Source organism: Rhea pennata, chromosome 9 (genome assembly GCF_028389875.1).
Source record: "Rhea pennata isolate bPtePen1 chromosome 9, bPtePen1.pri, whole genome shotgun sequence".
NCBI classification, from domain to species: domain Eukaryota; kingdom Metazoa; phylum Chordata; class Aves; order Rheiformes; family Rheidae; genus Rhea; species Rhea pennata.
The window spans coordinates 1,943,402-1,960,674 of NC_084671.1; the positions used below are offsets into that span (position 1 = coordinate 1,943,402).

Genomic DNA, 17,273 nt, shown 5'->3' on the forward strand with positions numbered 1-17,273 from the left:
GGACACTGAGAGGGGCTGTGTACCATGTAGTATGTGAAGATACGGATATTATTTTCAGATCTTAACTTCTGTAAAATGTGACATCTTATATTTGAGCAAGTGTGGTAATAGCTCTTGTCATTACTTTAGGACAATGAGGATATTTGTTTGCTGGCAAGAATCCCTTTTGGCGGCTGCTTTATTTTTCTCATGCTATTCTTGTCATTGTCAGCACTGGTTGTTAATGTATTATAATTCGTCTCCCATACTGTGCAGGCTTCCTCCTATATTCACTGAGAATGTATTCTGGCTGCAAAGTTAGGATGTTAATTTTCACAGTTCATGTGAAATACAGGACGGAGGATGAGATCACTTTGTTCTTATAATTCTGTTTTAATGCCAGCGTTTAATGATCCTTTGAACTTCTTTCCTTCATGTTAAATATCACCAGAATAAAATGTCATCATCATAAAAAGGAGCAGAATAGACTGTGGATGGAGTACAACTGTCTTGACTTGTCCACCTGTTCTTTTATGTGTGAATGACCAGAAGATATTGATAATCTCCTTTTGTCTTATGCATATGCAGTTCTGTGATAACTGCATTATATCAAATCTGTGGAGTGGCAAGAGAAAGCAAATGTGTCTGTACTTACTTGCAAGTTCCTCTTTCAAACCAAAAGATCTTCAAATACTTCAAATCCCATTCTGGAATGAATAAGAATAGAAAATTAACATCCAGTTTTCCATGGATCCAAAAGTTTTGATTTGTTATTGTTTGACAATCACTGCATTTTGTTCCTTGGGGTATAGTTAACACTGTATATTATCTACAGAAGATTTGAGTTTGCATGATTCTTAAGATGTTAGCTGTTTCTCTGTTAGTCAGAGGTACCAATCTGATTCTGCTCCCCAGTGCAGTCAAAAAGATTTAACTGTCTAACTTCTGTCCCTCAAAATGAATTGCATAGGCATCTATGGATAAGTTTTCTTACCAAGGTACCCCGACATTTCTTCTTCTTTTTTCTTGTTTAATCAGTTCTGTCATTTTTTCAGTGGTCACAATTAAGCCCAAGCAACTTACTTTTTAACTACTAGATGATCAGTTTTGGTTTTGACAGAACTCTGCAAATTCAAGTTTCTTTATGAGCAATATTTTTAAATTTTGCATTTTACTGCAAATGCATTATGGATGATCCACCTGATAACATTAATTAATGCACATTAATATTAGGGCTTTTTTTACTGTAAATTATTATCCTTTTCTTTTGCTTTTTAAATTTGAAGCAAACTCTAATGTCATACCTCTACCACCCTCTAGTTTTGTATGATATTTGTGGATTCAAATATTGTTTATTTGCTGATGACAATGAGTCAGTAAAACAAAATCATTTGTGTTGTACTAACAGGAGGCGTTTAAAGCTTAGGAAAGGACTAGTTTTTAAAAGTACAGATCCATGTAGTTTTGTTTTCATGGATAGAAGAAACAAACTTGACATATGAGTGAGTACTTTCTTACTCTGTAGGACATATTGATCTGGAGCATGCAAGCTAATATATTGTTCAATTAAAAAAAAAAAGTATAGCTTTTTTTTTTGATGTTGCTTTTTACTTTGGGAGAACTTATTGAAAGTACCATTATTCATAGAGAGAGAAAGTGTTTGCTGCATACTGTAAATAGAAGGAAAGAGCCAGGAAGATGAACTTTAGCAGAGGTAATCATATTTGCACTGATGATAAAAATAACTGCATTATATCTTAGTACAGTTGACCCCTGCTGTGTAGGAAAATGTGATGAATGTTTGTGAACTCCTGGGAAAGCATTTCCAGCAAACCTTAAATCTGCCAGAGCTGTGTGAGACACTGCTTTGCACTCTTTAGCAAAGTCAGTTTTCTTTGTTTTCTGACCCTTATTATGATTTTCTTGTTCAGCGATCTTGAATTCTTGAGGTAGGATAATCATTTTAAAGAAAGAAAATGATAAAAGCTTTTGAATGTATTGTTTGATATTTAAGTATGTGTAAAATAATTATTTTTTTCTGAAAGCTTTCAGGATACTGAGGTGCACTAAAGCATCATGGAAAATCTCTAAACAAAATGTTTTGTCATCATTTTCCTTTATGTTTTACTAGAAAAATTGTTATAGCCTTTTATTTCTTTGTAGTTATCTATTTAAGCCCTAATGCCGCTTCTGTCCCTGATGCGGGAGGTTCCTCTTGTGACATAGTTATTACAGAGGCACGTTTTTACGCAGTACCAAGTGTCACCTAAGGGTTCGTTCTGGCAGTGCTCGGGGGGCGTCGGGCCGGGCACAGGGCGGCCCGGCTGGCAGGGCGCCGCGCGCCGGCGAGGCTTTGCCGTTCCTCCGCCGGCCGGGGCGCGCGTCGTCCGGCTTCGGGCTTAATGCCAACCACTGGAAGTGCTTTCTTGGTGTGAGCTTGGTGTTATCGTCAAATGACGTTTTTCACACGCTTGAAGGAAACTTAAAGCCGTTAAAATGAGAAGGGCACGCTAAGGTTGTTCAGCTAGTCATTCGTCTGCAGCTAAGTTTGTTGAAACTTATACATGCCTGTAAGTGAATACCATCTTTAACAGACATCAAGCTTATACTGCCTTTAACAGTCGTTAAGGGTTTTTCTTTTTTTTTTTTTTTTTTTTTTTTTTTTTTAACACTTGGAAATACGATGCTTCCGAAGCAGCCCCGTGGCGGTGTTGGCAGGTGTCTGTGCAGGTGGCGAGCAGCCGTCCGTGGCAGGCGTCTCCGCAGGCCGCCCCGGAGCGCGGCCGCTCGGCTGCTGCGGGAGCGAGCCGCGCCGGCTCCCGCGCGCTCCGTCCGCCTCTGCGCTGGTGGAGTAAGGCTGCGAGGGCCCGGGAAGGCCCCCTGCCCGGCCTGCCCTGCGCCCTCGGAGGAGAGCCCTGCGCGGAGGCTGCCTCTTCCCCGGCCGGCCCCGGCGGAGGCCAGCGGCCAGCTGAGCTGCGGGAGCTGGTAGCTGAGAGATGAGGCTGCCGGTGCTCAGGGCTGCCAGGGGGTTTCTTCCCTCCTTACACTTACTAGACGTCCTATTTTGAATACTCTGCTCTCATATGTAACCGTAAGCACCTATCATCTGTTTCTGTTCACTTTTAAGCTACCACAGATACTCTACTTCTATGGTGTTGCAGTCTCACTGAAACAGGCCTAGCTGGAGCACAGGTGTGACAAACGTTAATTTGTGTTTTTAATAGGAGGGAAGATGCACGGTGGAGTCATGAGTCCTAATAACTGCACACTGCTTTCCTTCTCTCCCTTCCTACTCCCAGATTGATTCACGATCCTTTTCACCCGTGCTGCAATTTAAAGAAGCTGCTGTTCCAAGCTCTTTCCATGGAGCACGCCCCTTTCCTGCGGGGAGGAAGCGTGAGAAGCCTTTCCAGCCTGTTCCAGGCGACCGCTTGCAGAGCACGCTGAAAGCGCCTCCGTCGAGCCTTGCCTCCCGGAGGACGCGTTTCGGGCACGCAGCGGGACGTCGGGGAGCGACGCTGAGGCTCCGCGGGAGCCCGACACCCTCCAGTCGTTTGCCAAATAGTCAGGGCAACCGAGTGGTGACCTGCCACCTCCATCTTGTGTTTAACTATTTCCAGGGCCCCAAATCTGTTGTTGTGGGGTTTGTTGCTTGCTTGGTCTGTGGTTTTGTTTTTGCTGAAAGGAAGGGCGGAAGTACAGAAAAAGAAATGCGTATTTTCTCTGTCATATCATTAGTCAAGCTGGGAACATGAAAACCTAGGTCTAGTTTGGAACTACTATTTCCTTAAGTCTTCCTTAAGAAAGAGATAGGAAAATAATTTTATTAACAGTTTTGACCAGTTTTGACCAGTGTAATTTGTCATTTTCACTGAGCTTATAAAAGTGATGACTGCTGGAAACATTTTTTGTAAAATTTTTCCTTTCAGCTCAAGCAATGGGAGCAAAAATAATACATAAAACTCTGGGTTTGGTGCTTTTTATTTATTTATTTATTTATATTGAATGCTTTTCTTTAAATCAGCAATGCAAAAGTATAGTTCCAGTGCTCAAGAACTAGAATTTGAAACTGAGTGTATGAGAAAAGGAAAATGACTAATTTGGATTTGTGACACTTTTTTTTTTTTTGGCCTGTGACCGGATTTAAGAAACAGATGAACATACTGAGTGAAAGAGGGGAAACCTGTGGGGACTGTAACCAAATATTTAGTTTTCCTTGTTGAGTGTCTTGAAAAAGCTTCCCCTTCAGCTCTCTGTTGCTCTTTAAAGACACGTGTTTACAATTTTATATGGAACCTATGCAGCTTTTTAGGTACTGCAGCCCCTAAGATCAAGATCCAAGTGGAACTTTACACTGAGGTTTGCACAACAGCAAATGTTTTGCGAGGATGAATGATAAACTGATTTTGGCTTTGATTCTTCCATATGTTGGAATGTTGTAATTTTTCAAAAAATATTTTAATAACTATTAATTTCAGAATGGAAATGTATAAAAATCGGCTGTATTTTTTTTCATTAAACTTGTTCTTTCATGCCCTTGAGGTTTAAAAATATTAGATTAAAACATTTTGGTAAGAAAGTGAATATAATTTAAGCAAGTGAGTAGTTCTGTGTTACAACTGTAAATGAACAAAAGATATTTGCATATCACATGAGCTAATACTGCACATACACTTCCATATTATTTTCCAAATTATATTATGAATGTTATTTTGAAAGATTTACTACAAAGTGTCTCATACAGTGTGGTGAAGACTCTTCATTTGAAGGTCTGTTAATTCAGGTTGAAAAATAGGCAATCATCACCTTTAAAAATATTTTTAGTAAGTTTTTTATTTAAAGTTGAAGCAAAAATAGAGACTGGTTAATAGTGTAAATAATACTTTTCTGCTTATTTTATTTACATATATAGAATAAAAAACCTAACAATGGAACTAAAAAACAAACAAGATGAATTAAAAAATGTGAAAGAAGATTTGCGATATTTCCGAGAAGAAAAGGAAGCTGCATATAAGCAGTCACAAGTGCTCAGGTAAGAGTGCTTTTCTTCACATAGAATTGGAGAAGTTATGCCTCCTGTGAAAGTGTGCAGTCAGAGCAGGCCGAGGCAGAAAGAATACTGTGCATGAGAAGAATGTTCAGAATAATTTTATTTTTTCTTTTTCTAGAATATAGTAAAATGCTGTACTGTTAGCAAATGTAACTGGCAAATATCATTACTGATTACTGATGTTATTAGCAACAGGATATGTTCTTCATAACTTTGAAAATATTAATTAATGCTAATATGCTAATGATTAATTAGAAAATATTAATTAATGCTAAAAAAGTAAGAAAGAAGCATTTGTAATGCAGCGGCAATATAGTATTTTTTTACGTGTATTGTCTGTAAGGATTCAGCATAAGCCTGGATATACAGACATTTAAACTGTATTGCCATCATTTTTCAAACAATAAAAAATAATTATACAGTTGTTTGTACAGTTTTATTTGTACATGTAGGTTTTACATCAACATTTAAAAGAGAGAATTTGAGTATAAATATACTCAAACATATTCCATATACTGAATTATTGTAACTGAATGTACTATAAAATATAACAGAGGGGTAGTTATCATCAGGTTCAAAATAATTAAAAGATAGTTATATATCTTTATTTGCTTTTACAAATGTATGTCTGGTTTTATTTTTCTCTGTCTTTTCCAGAAATACATTGGATCACCATTGCTCAACTCTAAGCAAGGCGCTGTCGTTATTTCCTTTTATTAGAAGTGAACTAGACAGTATTAAAGAGGTTGTGTCTGGTAATCTAGAAAACTGGGCTGCCCTGAAAGAAGAAATTTTTCTACAGATAAAAGCTGTTAGCAAAGAAGCTTTGACAGGTAAATTATCATCTTGCAATACCTTGGGCAAGATGGAATACCTTTTGGTAGTTCAGTATACTATAGTAAATTAGAAGGTAAAATCATCACTTCTAAAATTCTGATATTAATTTGTCCTGATCAAAAGTAGTAGAATACTGTTGTTTTCTGTTCTTAATGGTACTGTGTGAACTGTGTTGGACTCTGTCCAGTTACTAGTGGATTATTGTTTTGGCTCAATGTTCCGTTAGCCAAGTCAGGTTGAAATATTGTAATAAAGATACTTATGATAAGTGTGTGGGTATGATTGTAATGCAAAGACTCGAAGTTTTAATTTGCCTCCTGTCTCCCATTATCAGATTTTTCGTGCACGCTCATACACATGCTGTGATACCGCACTGCCTTTGGTGGAGCTGCGGGATGGTCCTCCAGTGCGGTCCTCCTCCCGTTACGCAGGCAGGCGTGTTCCCTGGCCAGCCTGCTGCTATACGTTTCAAGCTGCCTTGCATACATGGGCCACCTCATAGGAGCAAACCCACACCTTATATGTGGCCATCTGCCCCCCTCATGGGCCTGAATAAGAGCAAGTAGTTCCAAGGATGAGCGTGTGTTTGTGTGAGGGGCCTTGGCGATGGGAAGTGGCTTGAAGCAGCCCAGGGGGTGAGAATAATTGGCTTGGCCCCCGGCCCGCTTCCTGCTCACGCCAGGGCAGCCTGCAGGAAAACGAGCAGCTGGGAGCAAGCAACAACTGGCTCTCTTGTTCTGGAAGGTCATATCCAGTCCTCCAGCTGACAGTTGGACTTTACAACTCTGATTTATCCTTGAATACCATTTTTGCTGTGCCTCAGTTAAGAGATTAGTTTTGCTGAGAAAAGTATGTGGAAGTGTAATTACAGGCTCTGTTCCGTCCAGACCATCCTAACAGCTCCTGTGTTGACGTTGTTCTGAGCCCAGGGAGCAGAGAACCCTGAAGGGAGGACTATTGCCTGCTGAAGACAGTGTTAAAAGAAAAGTCCTTTACTATTCAGTTTTTGCAACAATTTATTTAAATGTCAGTGTCAATATCTTGCATTTTCATGCATGACTTCATCTCCTACTTAGACTGAGCACAGAAAGCGTTAATGTCCCTAAGAATTCATCCCTTCCTGTACTTATTCTCTGCCTAGTTCTAGATAAATAAAGAGAATACATAGATGCATTTCTGCAGACATTTTCAAAAAATCGTAGCATTTTAATGCTTCTTAAATAGAGCTTTTAGATTCTTTTAAACATTTATCCTCCAAATAAAAATTATTTATCATTGATGTATGCACAACATGGGCTTTGTTTATGCAATTGTTTCACTCCAGTAAGATTTGTTTTGCAGATGTTCATTTATTTATAGAATGTCACAATTCACTTGTTATTAATTTTTGCTTTATCCTTGACCTTTAGATCCATGAAATCTCATGGAAGACACGAAAGCGCAGATCTAGCCAAAGAAAATTATTCCCTCTCAAATTCTAAGCAATTGTTATTCTGATCTCCATTATATGTGCTATGTATCTCTCACTGCATTCAGCATATCTCATTGAGAGTAGTGCCAGACTGTGGACATTATGTATTTTCTTAAATCTAGTTTTCTAGCTGAAACTGTTTGGTCCCCCAACTTTTTTTTCTTTTATTTTTTTTCCTTTTTGCCTGCTGGTGCTTTTCTAAAACTTTCATTCTCTATACTATGAGTTATTCCCTAGTAACATATGGTAACATTATATTTTGTAGTAAACTTTTCATTCATTTTACCTTATTATTTCTGCAGTAAGGTAATTCACTGTTATTTTTAAAACTTATTTTCTGTGTCAGAGTTGGAGAATAAAATGTGGTATATGAAGTGCTGCTTTTTATACATAGACCTGTTTCCTTGGTTAGTGTGCAAAAGCCTTATAACAAGCCTTGTGTGTGGACATTCTTTACTCTTGGTTAATTAATGGCAAGTGGAAAGAAGTATAAGAACTTCAAATCTTTCAGTATTTATAACAGTTAATATACATTTATTTAAATGTGGTGTAGTTGGGAAAGGTAGTAGTTAATGAAAATATTTGTGCTACAGAAATAATTTAAAATTTGTCTGTGGGCAGAATATAAAGATTATGTAATAGATGATTTGAAAGTTCAGTTAGGCTTCATCTAACTTGAACATTGTGATCACTAATAAAAATCAAAGTGGTGTAGCTTCTTTGGACAACTGAACTTCTGGGGCTGTAATTGGAGAGAAGAGGAGAAATGAATTGGAACTGCTTTTGAAAATGTTAAATATAGTCATTAAGGATAACTTAAGCTCGGGGAAAACCTGTGAAAACGTAGGAGCAGGTTCATTACACTCCACCCATAACTAGCTTATTTGCTTTGCAATAGAAACTACCCAGGAAGCTTCCTTGGAGATACTGTACTTCTAAACTGAAGAGCTAATGAATGATAGATTGAAAAAGCCTGTCTTCTATGTTTTGAAGATGCGCTTGGATTACTTTAACAACAGTAGTCATGCCAAATAATGACAAGGGAAAACAAAATTAATACACATGCCCAAAGGTATTTTGAACTATAAGTTTGCTCATCAGGGCTAGTTCCCTTAATATCTCCAGTGTAGTACTGTGAAATCTTCTCAAATTTCATTTTAGTGGGATTTACAATTTTTTTGTATGTCAACAATTGTTTGTATATCTTGTTAAGATATTGGATTCAAATATTTGTCAGCTATTGTTATTTCATTTGGCTTACATACATATGTTTTAGTTTGGTTTTGAGATCTTGAAGGAAATGCATATTATTACTTAGTGCTGATGAATAGTACAAATTTTATTCTACCTGTTTCGCTAAGTACAAGTTATACAAGAGGTGTTGCACATGGTAGTTCTTTTGGCCCTCAAATCTGAGCAGAAGTATTGCTGATGTAAATGGCTTACCATGGCCCATACCCCGACTAAAATGCAGAAGTCCTGAGGTCATAAATCAGGTAAGATATTTTTTAGTGAAGAAGGTAAATTTGACCATCACCTATATGATTTTTCTCCTCAGAAATATCCAAACTGAATCAAAGATTAGCAAAATCCCAGAGAGAGAATGAGTCCCTCCAAGAAAAGGTGAAACATCTGACTTTGGTGGCTGATACAGTTGACTTGAAAACACAGCAGCTTCAAACTTCACTTCAGCAAGGGAATGAGCTACAAAATAGGTGTCAGGAACTACAAAAGGAAACATTAGGTAAGAGAATTTTGACACTTCAAGTGAACTTCCAAGTAAAATAAAATGCAAAATTACTAGTTTTTTAAGCATCTGAAGTTGTTGTTACGGTGAGAGTACTCATCAGCTCAAATCAGGCCCTAATAAAAAAAATTGATGTTGTATAGTCAGGAAGATGGAGTGAAAGAAATGGAGAAGGGGGGGGAAGTAGTGAAGATGGTAATAGTACTGTTGTGCTGTTACTTTTCAATCTTATATAAAATATCAAGGAGAAGGCTCTGAGACTATAATGAAAAATGCTCTTGTTCAGAGCAGGAAGGTCATGCAGGAGTTTTGCCTATCAGCAACTGAAGTGAAAATGGTGTCAGCCTAAGCCAATCTATATTCTCTTAGATTCATTAAACTGTCTTAATGATTTGGTCTTGATACTTTGTTTCAAGAATCTAGATGGTCCTCTTGAAAACTGTAACAGTAGTGATAACACTTAAAATTATGTTCTTTTCAGCTTTATTGAGACAGTAATTCATTACAAAAAGGATATTATATTCTTTTTATGTTAGTATCTGTTGAAACTGTTTTCTTTTTAAAGCAGTATTGCATTCATAATGCTGGCTCAAAAACATTTTAGAGACATGCAGAACATACAGAAGTTGTGCTGTGCCAGGCAGAGTTCTGAGTTGCCAAAGTGGCACAGTAATTACCAGGTTGTCTTATGCACAATATGTAATTCCAAATTTAGAAGAGTAGTACTTACTGCTAGTCATGATGAATTTCAATAATCCTACAGTACAGTGATAATACTGAAGCTGAGAATGAAAAGTAGAAGACCACAGGTATTATTCAATGAGGTATCAACCCATATTATTGAGGGCAATCTTTATTTTGTCACTATATAACAACATGGTTAAGAATATTTCAGCAGTGACATGTTTGAAATGTTAGGTATGAGCAAATAGCTCTACTGTGTCTTCCAGACACTGTCCGCAAAAGATACGGACTTAATATGTCTTCCTGTTTGTGGTATTTATTGACAAAACACTTTAAACAAATACAAAATCAGTTAGACTTGGCTCCAACGAGATTTTTCTTTGTGGACTATTTTTGAAGATCAAAGTAGCATGTAAGGTTTTCACTAGGCCCCTCACAAGGATGGATTTAATCTAAATCCACAGCAGTATGTTTTGATTAAGATTGGAGTTACATTATGATTCAAAAATCTAAAAAAATCATTTTATAATATTCTGTGTATTTTGTTTCTCAGTATTAGTTGTCTGTATTTGCTCTAGCAGACCTAGTGACTGAGCTGAGAGGTTGTTGTACTAGAAATTTTTTACGCAGACAGTATCTCTCGTAAGATAGGCACGGTGACTGGCTCAGAGCAGCAGATCAGTTGCAGATTCTGCAATAATACCTACAGCAATGATTTATTGCTGTTGGTTAAGCTTTCCTTTCTCTACTAATGCCAAAGTGCTAATAGGGTAGCACTTAAGGAAAGAAAGTTTGTTTGATCTTTAATATAGTCTTGTGCCATGCAAAGAAAATATCCTGAAGTTTATTAATACAGCAGTGTGAATGGTCTACTCCATTTGTTTATCAACTAAAATTATTTATATGTCAGTTTGAGTATTTTTATGGGTGATTGTCACAGATACCGTCTTTAGAGTCCACGTACCAATATGCACATTATGTAATGTCATGTTTTGGTGACGTTGCATTTTTCTAAGAAGCAGTGCATGTAAAATGCTTGTTTTCCCCTAATATCTCACTTCTTTCTATGTTCAGTATAACTGGCAAACTTATTTCCATATTCTTGGTAGAAATGTCTTCTCTTCTGATTTTTTACAAGTAGGCACAAATAGTGGTAAGTCATAAGGCAGCTAGATGACTTGTTGCTTACCTTTCCTTTGTAGTTCTTCAGTTTTCAAAATGGGTGTATGCCTAACTAGTTAGAGGAAAATATAATCATATTTTATATGCTTTTTCAGGTGGAAAAAACTTTCAAAGTAAAGTAAACTTGATACAGAAATAGCTACCTCTCAAGTACGCTTTGATACTCTGTTTGTGTTGAAATATGTCTTAATTTTTTTTTCTACCAAATAAAAAAATAAATGGTGGGTGGTACTCATTAAATAGTGCTTTTGTGCAGACTGTTGTAGTTCCTTTTTTAGTAGAAGTAATTTCCAGAACTGTAGAATTTGCTTCTATAAATCAATTGTCATGTCGTTGTCATGCATCTCAGATAATTTTACAGATTAGTGAGTTAAACTTTCGCGATGCAGTAACAGTGCGTAGGCGTGTGAAGCCATCTCTGTGAACTCAATGATAGTTGACCGGCATTCGCGGGCGCTGGAGTGTTGGCAGTAGCTGCTCCTGCAGAAAGTCCACGGTCCATTTGATTCAGTATCCTGCCTTCACCGCTGAAAAATGCTGCATGGGTCGAAGGAAGAACTCTAGAATAGCAATTGCAGGGTAATCTGTCTTCCTCACGTATCTCATCTAGGAGGACCTTGATCCCAATAAGGGAATCTTTTGAGATTTGAAACATGTGGTTTAATATCATTACATAAAACATTTGTGTCATTACTTTTATACTGGTATGATAACCATCCAGAGTTATAATTAGAGTTCCACTACTTCAATTTTGTAAACTTGTTTGCTTCAGTAGTTCCTGTAAACAGTGAGTTACATAGTTTAATTACCTGCATTGTAAAAACACGTTTCCTTTCTCAGTCTTTCCCAGCTTTTAACTTCGTGGAGAATTACTGTGTTCTTGTATTAGAAGACCAGCGAAAGATTTTTGTAGTCAGTATTTTTTTTAGATTGTTCAATGTATTTTTTATATATATATATATATATTTTTTTTTTTTGTAATATCTTCTATTAGTCTGTTTTCTAAGGTAAATAATCATAGTCTTTTCAAAATCTTTGTTTAGGAGCTCTTCTGCCCCCTTAGTCATCCCTGTTTCCCCTTTTAGAACTGCTAATTTGGCAAATATTATTTAGGATAGGTAGCCAGTACTACATATACAGTCCTAGATAAAGGTTCATCATGGATTTCTGTCTACCTTGATTTGCTATCATATTTCTTATGCAGTTCAAAGTTTGTATACTTGATTTATCGGCCTCTTCCCCAGATGAATTGTATTAAAATATACAGTATTTTCTGCAAATAACATAAATCTAATTTGCCACAAATTTCAATCTACGTATTACCTAAAGACATAAAACTGTTTTCTTCAGAACATGTGTGCATACTAAAGCAGTGATTTCATTTTTTCTTTTAGGAAAATTAAATGATATTAGAATGAAGTGATATTTCTTCCTTTGGATAAAAGGGAATAAACTGCATATCTTATTCTGAAGTGTTAAAGATTATTTTTCTGTATGGGTTTCTGGCCTATTTTCTCAGAATCTGAATTTAATTCCTTTCTTAAGCTAGTATGTTGCAGCAGAACATCACACCAATCAGTTGTATTTATGTTTTAAATTTTTGTAAAAATCTGTTCTTTAAGGTTAGCAGGAAGTGTCTGTTTTAGAGGCACTGTTCCACTCTTTGTTTTTTTTTTTTTTTTTTTCTTATTACTGTATAAGTAAACCAAAATTGCTCAACATTTCCTATAATAAAACCACCATATTTAATGGCTTAAATATTACCAAACGTAACAACTAATTCCAGTAAAAATGGTCATAACGTTCACAAAGATGAGATGTGTGGAAAACTGATTGGATTTTATGTTTGAATCTTGTTCTACAAAACAAGATTTTGTTTTTATTGATAAAAACGGGGACCTTCTGTTCTCTGAGCAAAGACTTAATTTTAAGTGCTTAAGGGTTGAAAAGGTGCTTGAAATAGAGGACCAAATTAAACTGACTTTTACACCTTTAAAAGCATTCAGTAGGTATTTGTTAGTGTGACAGTTAAACTCCCTGTGTGTGCAGTTCCTTAGACCACAGACTGCAGGAGTGGAGCAGTGCTTCTGCACGTGGCGCTTGTTCTGCAGGGCGCTGTGATGCTGAGCAACAGACCGGAGGAGAAGAGAAGGTTGTTTCTTCTGTGCTGCCAGTGCTTTCCCTGCCACATGCCCTCGCCATGTGGGAAAGGAGCCAGCCCGGTGCGAATGCCATAGGAACCAGTGTGGGACAGGGCCCCAGGCAGGTTAGGACGTGGTGGCAGGGTGGTCCAGGAGCTCAGCTGGCAGCTGCTCCGTAGGTCAGCCAGGGAGCGCAGACCGAGCTGTGAGCCGTGAGAGGCTCGCTTAGCAGGAATCCTGGGGATAGCCTGTCTTTCATAATGCATAGTTAGTAAAGCACGAAAAAAAATCTTTATGTTTGACTGCAGCACTTAACTACAAGCGCTAATGCCATTTTTTCAGCATTATACTGTATGCATCTTGCACTGCATCCTGGACCATACGTTTTCTTTGGCTGTAGTATGATTAGAACTGTTTCCCTTTAGATTTGAGGCGTTAAGTCTATTGTGCCAGTCTTGTTTTGGATCAAGCCAAAATCCATGGTCATTGCAGAGTATTTTGGGAGAGTGTTCATAGGAGGAAAATGGAGCTGTATACTAAAGAAATAAGATGATTTGAGTAAGATGCTTGTGTTACGTGGTAGCTGTAAAGAGGGTGCTCTCAGTGGTACGTGTTGAGAAATAAAGCTAATGAGCTGGAGTCAGTGTTCTCACCTGCACCACAGTCAGCTCCAGAGAAATACCACTTTCCCCAGAATTTCTACTGTTTGTGGAGAAGATAGCCACAAAATACTATGTGATCAAACACAGCAGATGCAGAAGGGGGAAAAAAAAGGCTTTTCCTCTTTTCCTCTGGCCTGGTTCCAAGTGAATCTTGAGATTGACAATGTTTTGCTGCATATTATAGCCTCAGCGGAGCAACAACTCCCATAGAGTTCTCAGGTGCTTCAGTTTTTAGTTTTTTCTGTTGTTAATGAATTGGGGTAGGGAGGGAGCGTACAGTGTGTGCTTTCATTAGTGCCTGATGCCTCACTGAAGCAGAGCAAGGATGTCGACAAAAAGGGACCTGGGAGGGTGCTCTCACCCTGCCAGCCTTTCTTTCCAGGCTCCTGCACAAGCTCCAGCTCCTCTCCGCTCCGTTCCATCACCAGGAGCTAGTCCTGTGTTTGCCGAGGGAGCAGCTGATGAACACAGCCTTTTCAGTTGTCTGCTTCTGATGAAAACTTTACTCTGTCCCATAAATCCTGTGGATTTATATCTGTATCAGCATTGCTGGTGCATTTTGTTTCTACATTTTTGAGGTTTCTGTTATGTATTAATGGTTTAAGAAGTTGTGTGCTGTAGTTTCTGTAGTAATGGAGCCAAATTCCCCTCCGTAGTTGGGCATTAGAGACTGTAATGACTACTAGCATGGAGACTTTGTGAGCTTGCCTCCTTTTGCCTTTATTTCTTCCACCCGGACGCAGGCTTCTCCAGGAATGATGAACACTCCCTGAATGATAGTGGCTTCCAAACAGCAGTAACAAGATTTGGGTATCATCCAATAAGCCTGTTGACCTCTACAGAAAATTGCAAAGCAAAGACATATTAATCAGCAACCCAGGTGGGGGATATTGCATCTCAGGGATGGAATATAACCTTAGCATTACTGTTCTGGCACTCTGCTCAGAAATTGCTCCTTTCGTCCAGAATCCTCCCCTGAGTTAGCTTGGGGAGGACATTTCTGAGGCAGCTCTCACTGGCTTTGCTGCTCTTGGATTTCAACATTAGGATGAGCAATGATAGGTTTCTGTTTTTCATGAGAAATAAGTTGGGATTTGATAAACTAAATTACCGTCTTTCACGTCCGTGTAACGTAAGTGAAAGTGAAGGCACAGCTTGTGAAAGAAAAAGCTTAAAATGTTAGAATACTCTGAAAAAGTTTCATCTATGCTTACATCTTTATCAGAATTTTTCCACTAGCAGCATTTATAGGAGACATATCCAAGAGCTACTGTCTATGTTTTTGTCATAAAAATAAACAACTGTAAATAATCTTTTTCTCTGTCCTCTTCAAAGGAATATTTTGGAAGCTAACTAGTTTATGTTTATAAAGAGACTTGAAAATTTACGGTGCCGTGCAGAAGTATTCCTTCCCTCAAGCAGATTGTGAAGTGCACTGCAGTATTATCTCTCCTGCTTGCTCTCTTTTTTCAAATGTGTTTACAGAGAAGAGGGATTAGAAAAAAAGTTTATGTAATGAGTTCACGGAAAGTTATCTCAGTGGTTAGTATGACTGTGGATTCTTAGCATCTCAGCAGTGTAATACTTGCAGCAGGAGGGTCACCGTGACCGCTGCTCATAACGCTGTTCTGTTTGACGTACTGTTCAGTTATTTTGCCCATGTCAGGTTTCTTTTTCAAACTGCATATAATACAAAATTGAAATAGTAGACTTCTTGTAGAGAAAACACAAACACAACATAGTATATGAAATTCATACTGAATGTTTGGATTCTGTTAGCAAAATATTACTGAATAACTAAAACACCACCTAAGCAAGCTGACTTTTTATGTGAGGCTTTTTAAAATTTTTTTTAGTAGTGACAAAATGTAGCAATTACTTCAAAATAAAGCAGTTCTTAAGGAGCAATGTGGTGTTTGAAAAGGATATCCGGAGGGATGTTTCAGGGTAGTGTGTTGCTAGGTCAGATGTTTTTATTCTGCCCTTGCTTCCTAAATTGATTATTAAATATGCCTTCTACAGAAATCTATATACAGTTTTGAGCTCCATTTGTATGGAACTTGCTGCTGGTTTGGGGTAGTAAAGCCAGCTAACACACTGATGATAAAAATAGTCTTTTTGAAATTGAAAACATGATTTTCTTCATGAAACAATCATCAAATATAACATTAGTTTGTCATTGTACTAAAATAAATGAGTAGGAAAAAAGACAATATTTTTGGCCTATTTGGATCTTAGTGTAAATCAGTTCCAATTGGTGGGTTTAGACCACATAAAATTAGTGTGTAGGAAATTCCAGTCATATCTAGAATGTTTTCTCCACTATTTTGAAGTTATTAACTCTTTTTAGTTCACTACTCAAATATTCCAAAAAGAAAAAAGCCTCAGGATTTGTGGTGTACTTGTTTGGAAAGGATTTTTGCTTCTATAATCAACATTTTGAAGATCCTTGTTTTGTATATTTATGTTGAATTGTAAGTTATTGCATGATACTTCATATGAGAGTCATCACTAAAGTTGAAAATAAGTATTAGTTTCTAATATTGCTACTTGGTTCCCCTGCCTCACATGATTTTCTGAAAATTGTCTTTGTGGCTTAGATTTTGCCAAAGAGGTACATTTTTATTGCTGATTTCATACCACTCTTTTCAGAGTCAAAATGTGTCATCTGGTTAGCTAGAGATGACAAGTCTTAAAACTGCTCAAGTCAGATTGAAGTGTGGTGGATAAGCTCTGCCTAATCAGACAGAGTTGCAAAAAAGTGGTAATGCCTGTGACAGTGTCTGTCTAAATGCTAGGTTCAGGCGCAGCAAAGGAGCTTCAGTAACACATGCTCCTGTCAGATGGGCACTGATATCCCTGGTTTTGTTTTTATTGCCAATCAAATACTTTGTTTCACTTAATCACAGATACAGAATATTTTTTCTGCACAAAGGCATTGCAGTTTTTCTTTAGCCCATTTATAGTTACAGATTCACCTCTCTATGGGTCTAAATTGCTGGCTATGCATGTGACATGAAATCTGTCCTTTAAATCTTTTGATGCTACTGCTTCATAGTCTGTTTATGTTACTAAATATAAACTTAGCAGTGGTCTGCTGACATAATAAGACTAATGAGAGATGATTGAAAAATGCAGGCAGCTGTAGGAGTAGCTGAGTAGCTTGGGCAGGCAGTGTTAGCACTCTTCATAGAAAGCAGGAGCAGTATTTTCATGTATATGAAGTGTCTTTAATGACACTTTAAAGACTGCTTTGAAGAGGTCTACTTTGAAAATTCCAAGGAGAGAATAGTTTCCTGTAGTTTTAGCTAGGCTGCAGTTCAAATATCCACTATTCATACTACAAGTACTGCTGAAATACTTTTTATGAGTTCCAGCTGTGATGCTCAGAATTTGAAGGGTGAGAGCTGGAGAGTGCAGTGCTTGGTGTTTGAACAGAATGTGACAAATGGATTAGACTAAGCAATGGCTCATTAGCACTTTTCAGCAGTATTTTAAAATGAAAGAGGAAAGACATTAA

The 17,273-nt window shown here is 37.5% G+C and overlaps 1 protein-coding gene across 3 annotated transcripts in view; it reads left to right on the forward strand.

Moving 5' to 3' along the window:
- LEKR1 (leucine, glutamate and lysine rich 1) overlaps positions 1-17,273 on the forward strand; it is an 86,317-nt gene that overhangs the window by 16,561 nt on the left and 52,483 nt on the right. For all 3 annotated transcript variants that reach the window (XR_009959272.1, XR_009959273.1, XM_062582711.1), the window contains exons 3-5: positions 4,892-5,011; positions 5,687-5,862; positions 8,896-9,081. Coding sequence is in view for 1 of the 3 variants with exons in the window: in XM_062582711.1 (XP_062438695.1) it covers positions 4,892-5,011; positions 5,687-5,862; positions 8,896-9,081 (482 nt within the window). In the remaining 2 variants the exon portion in view is untranslated. The remainder of the gene's footprint in view (positions 1-4,891; positions 5,012-5,686; positions 5,863-8,895; positions 9,082-17,273) is intronic.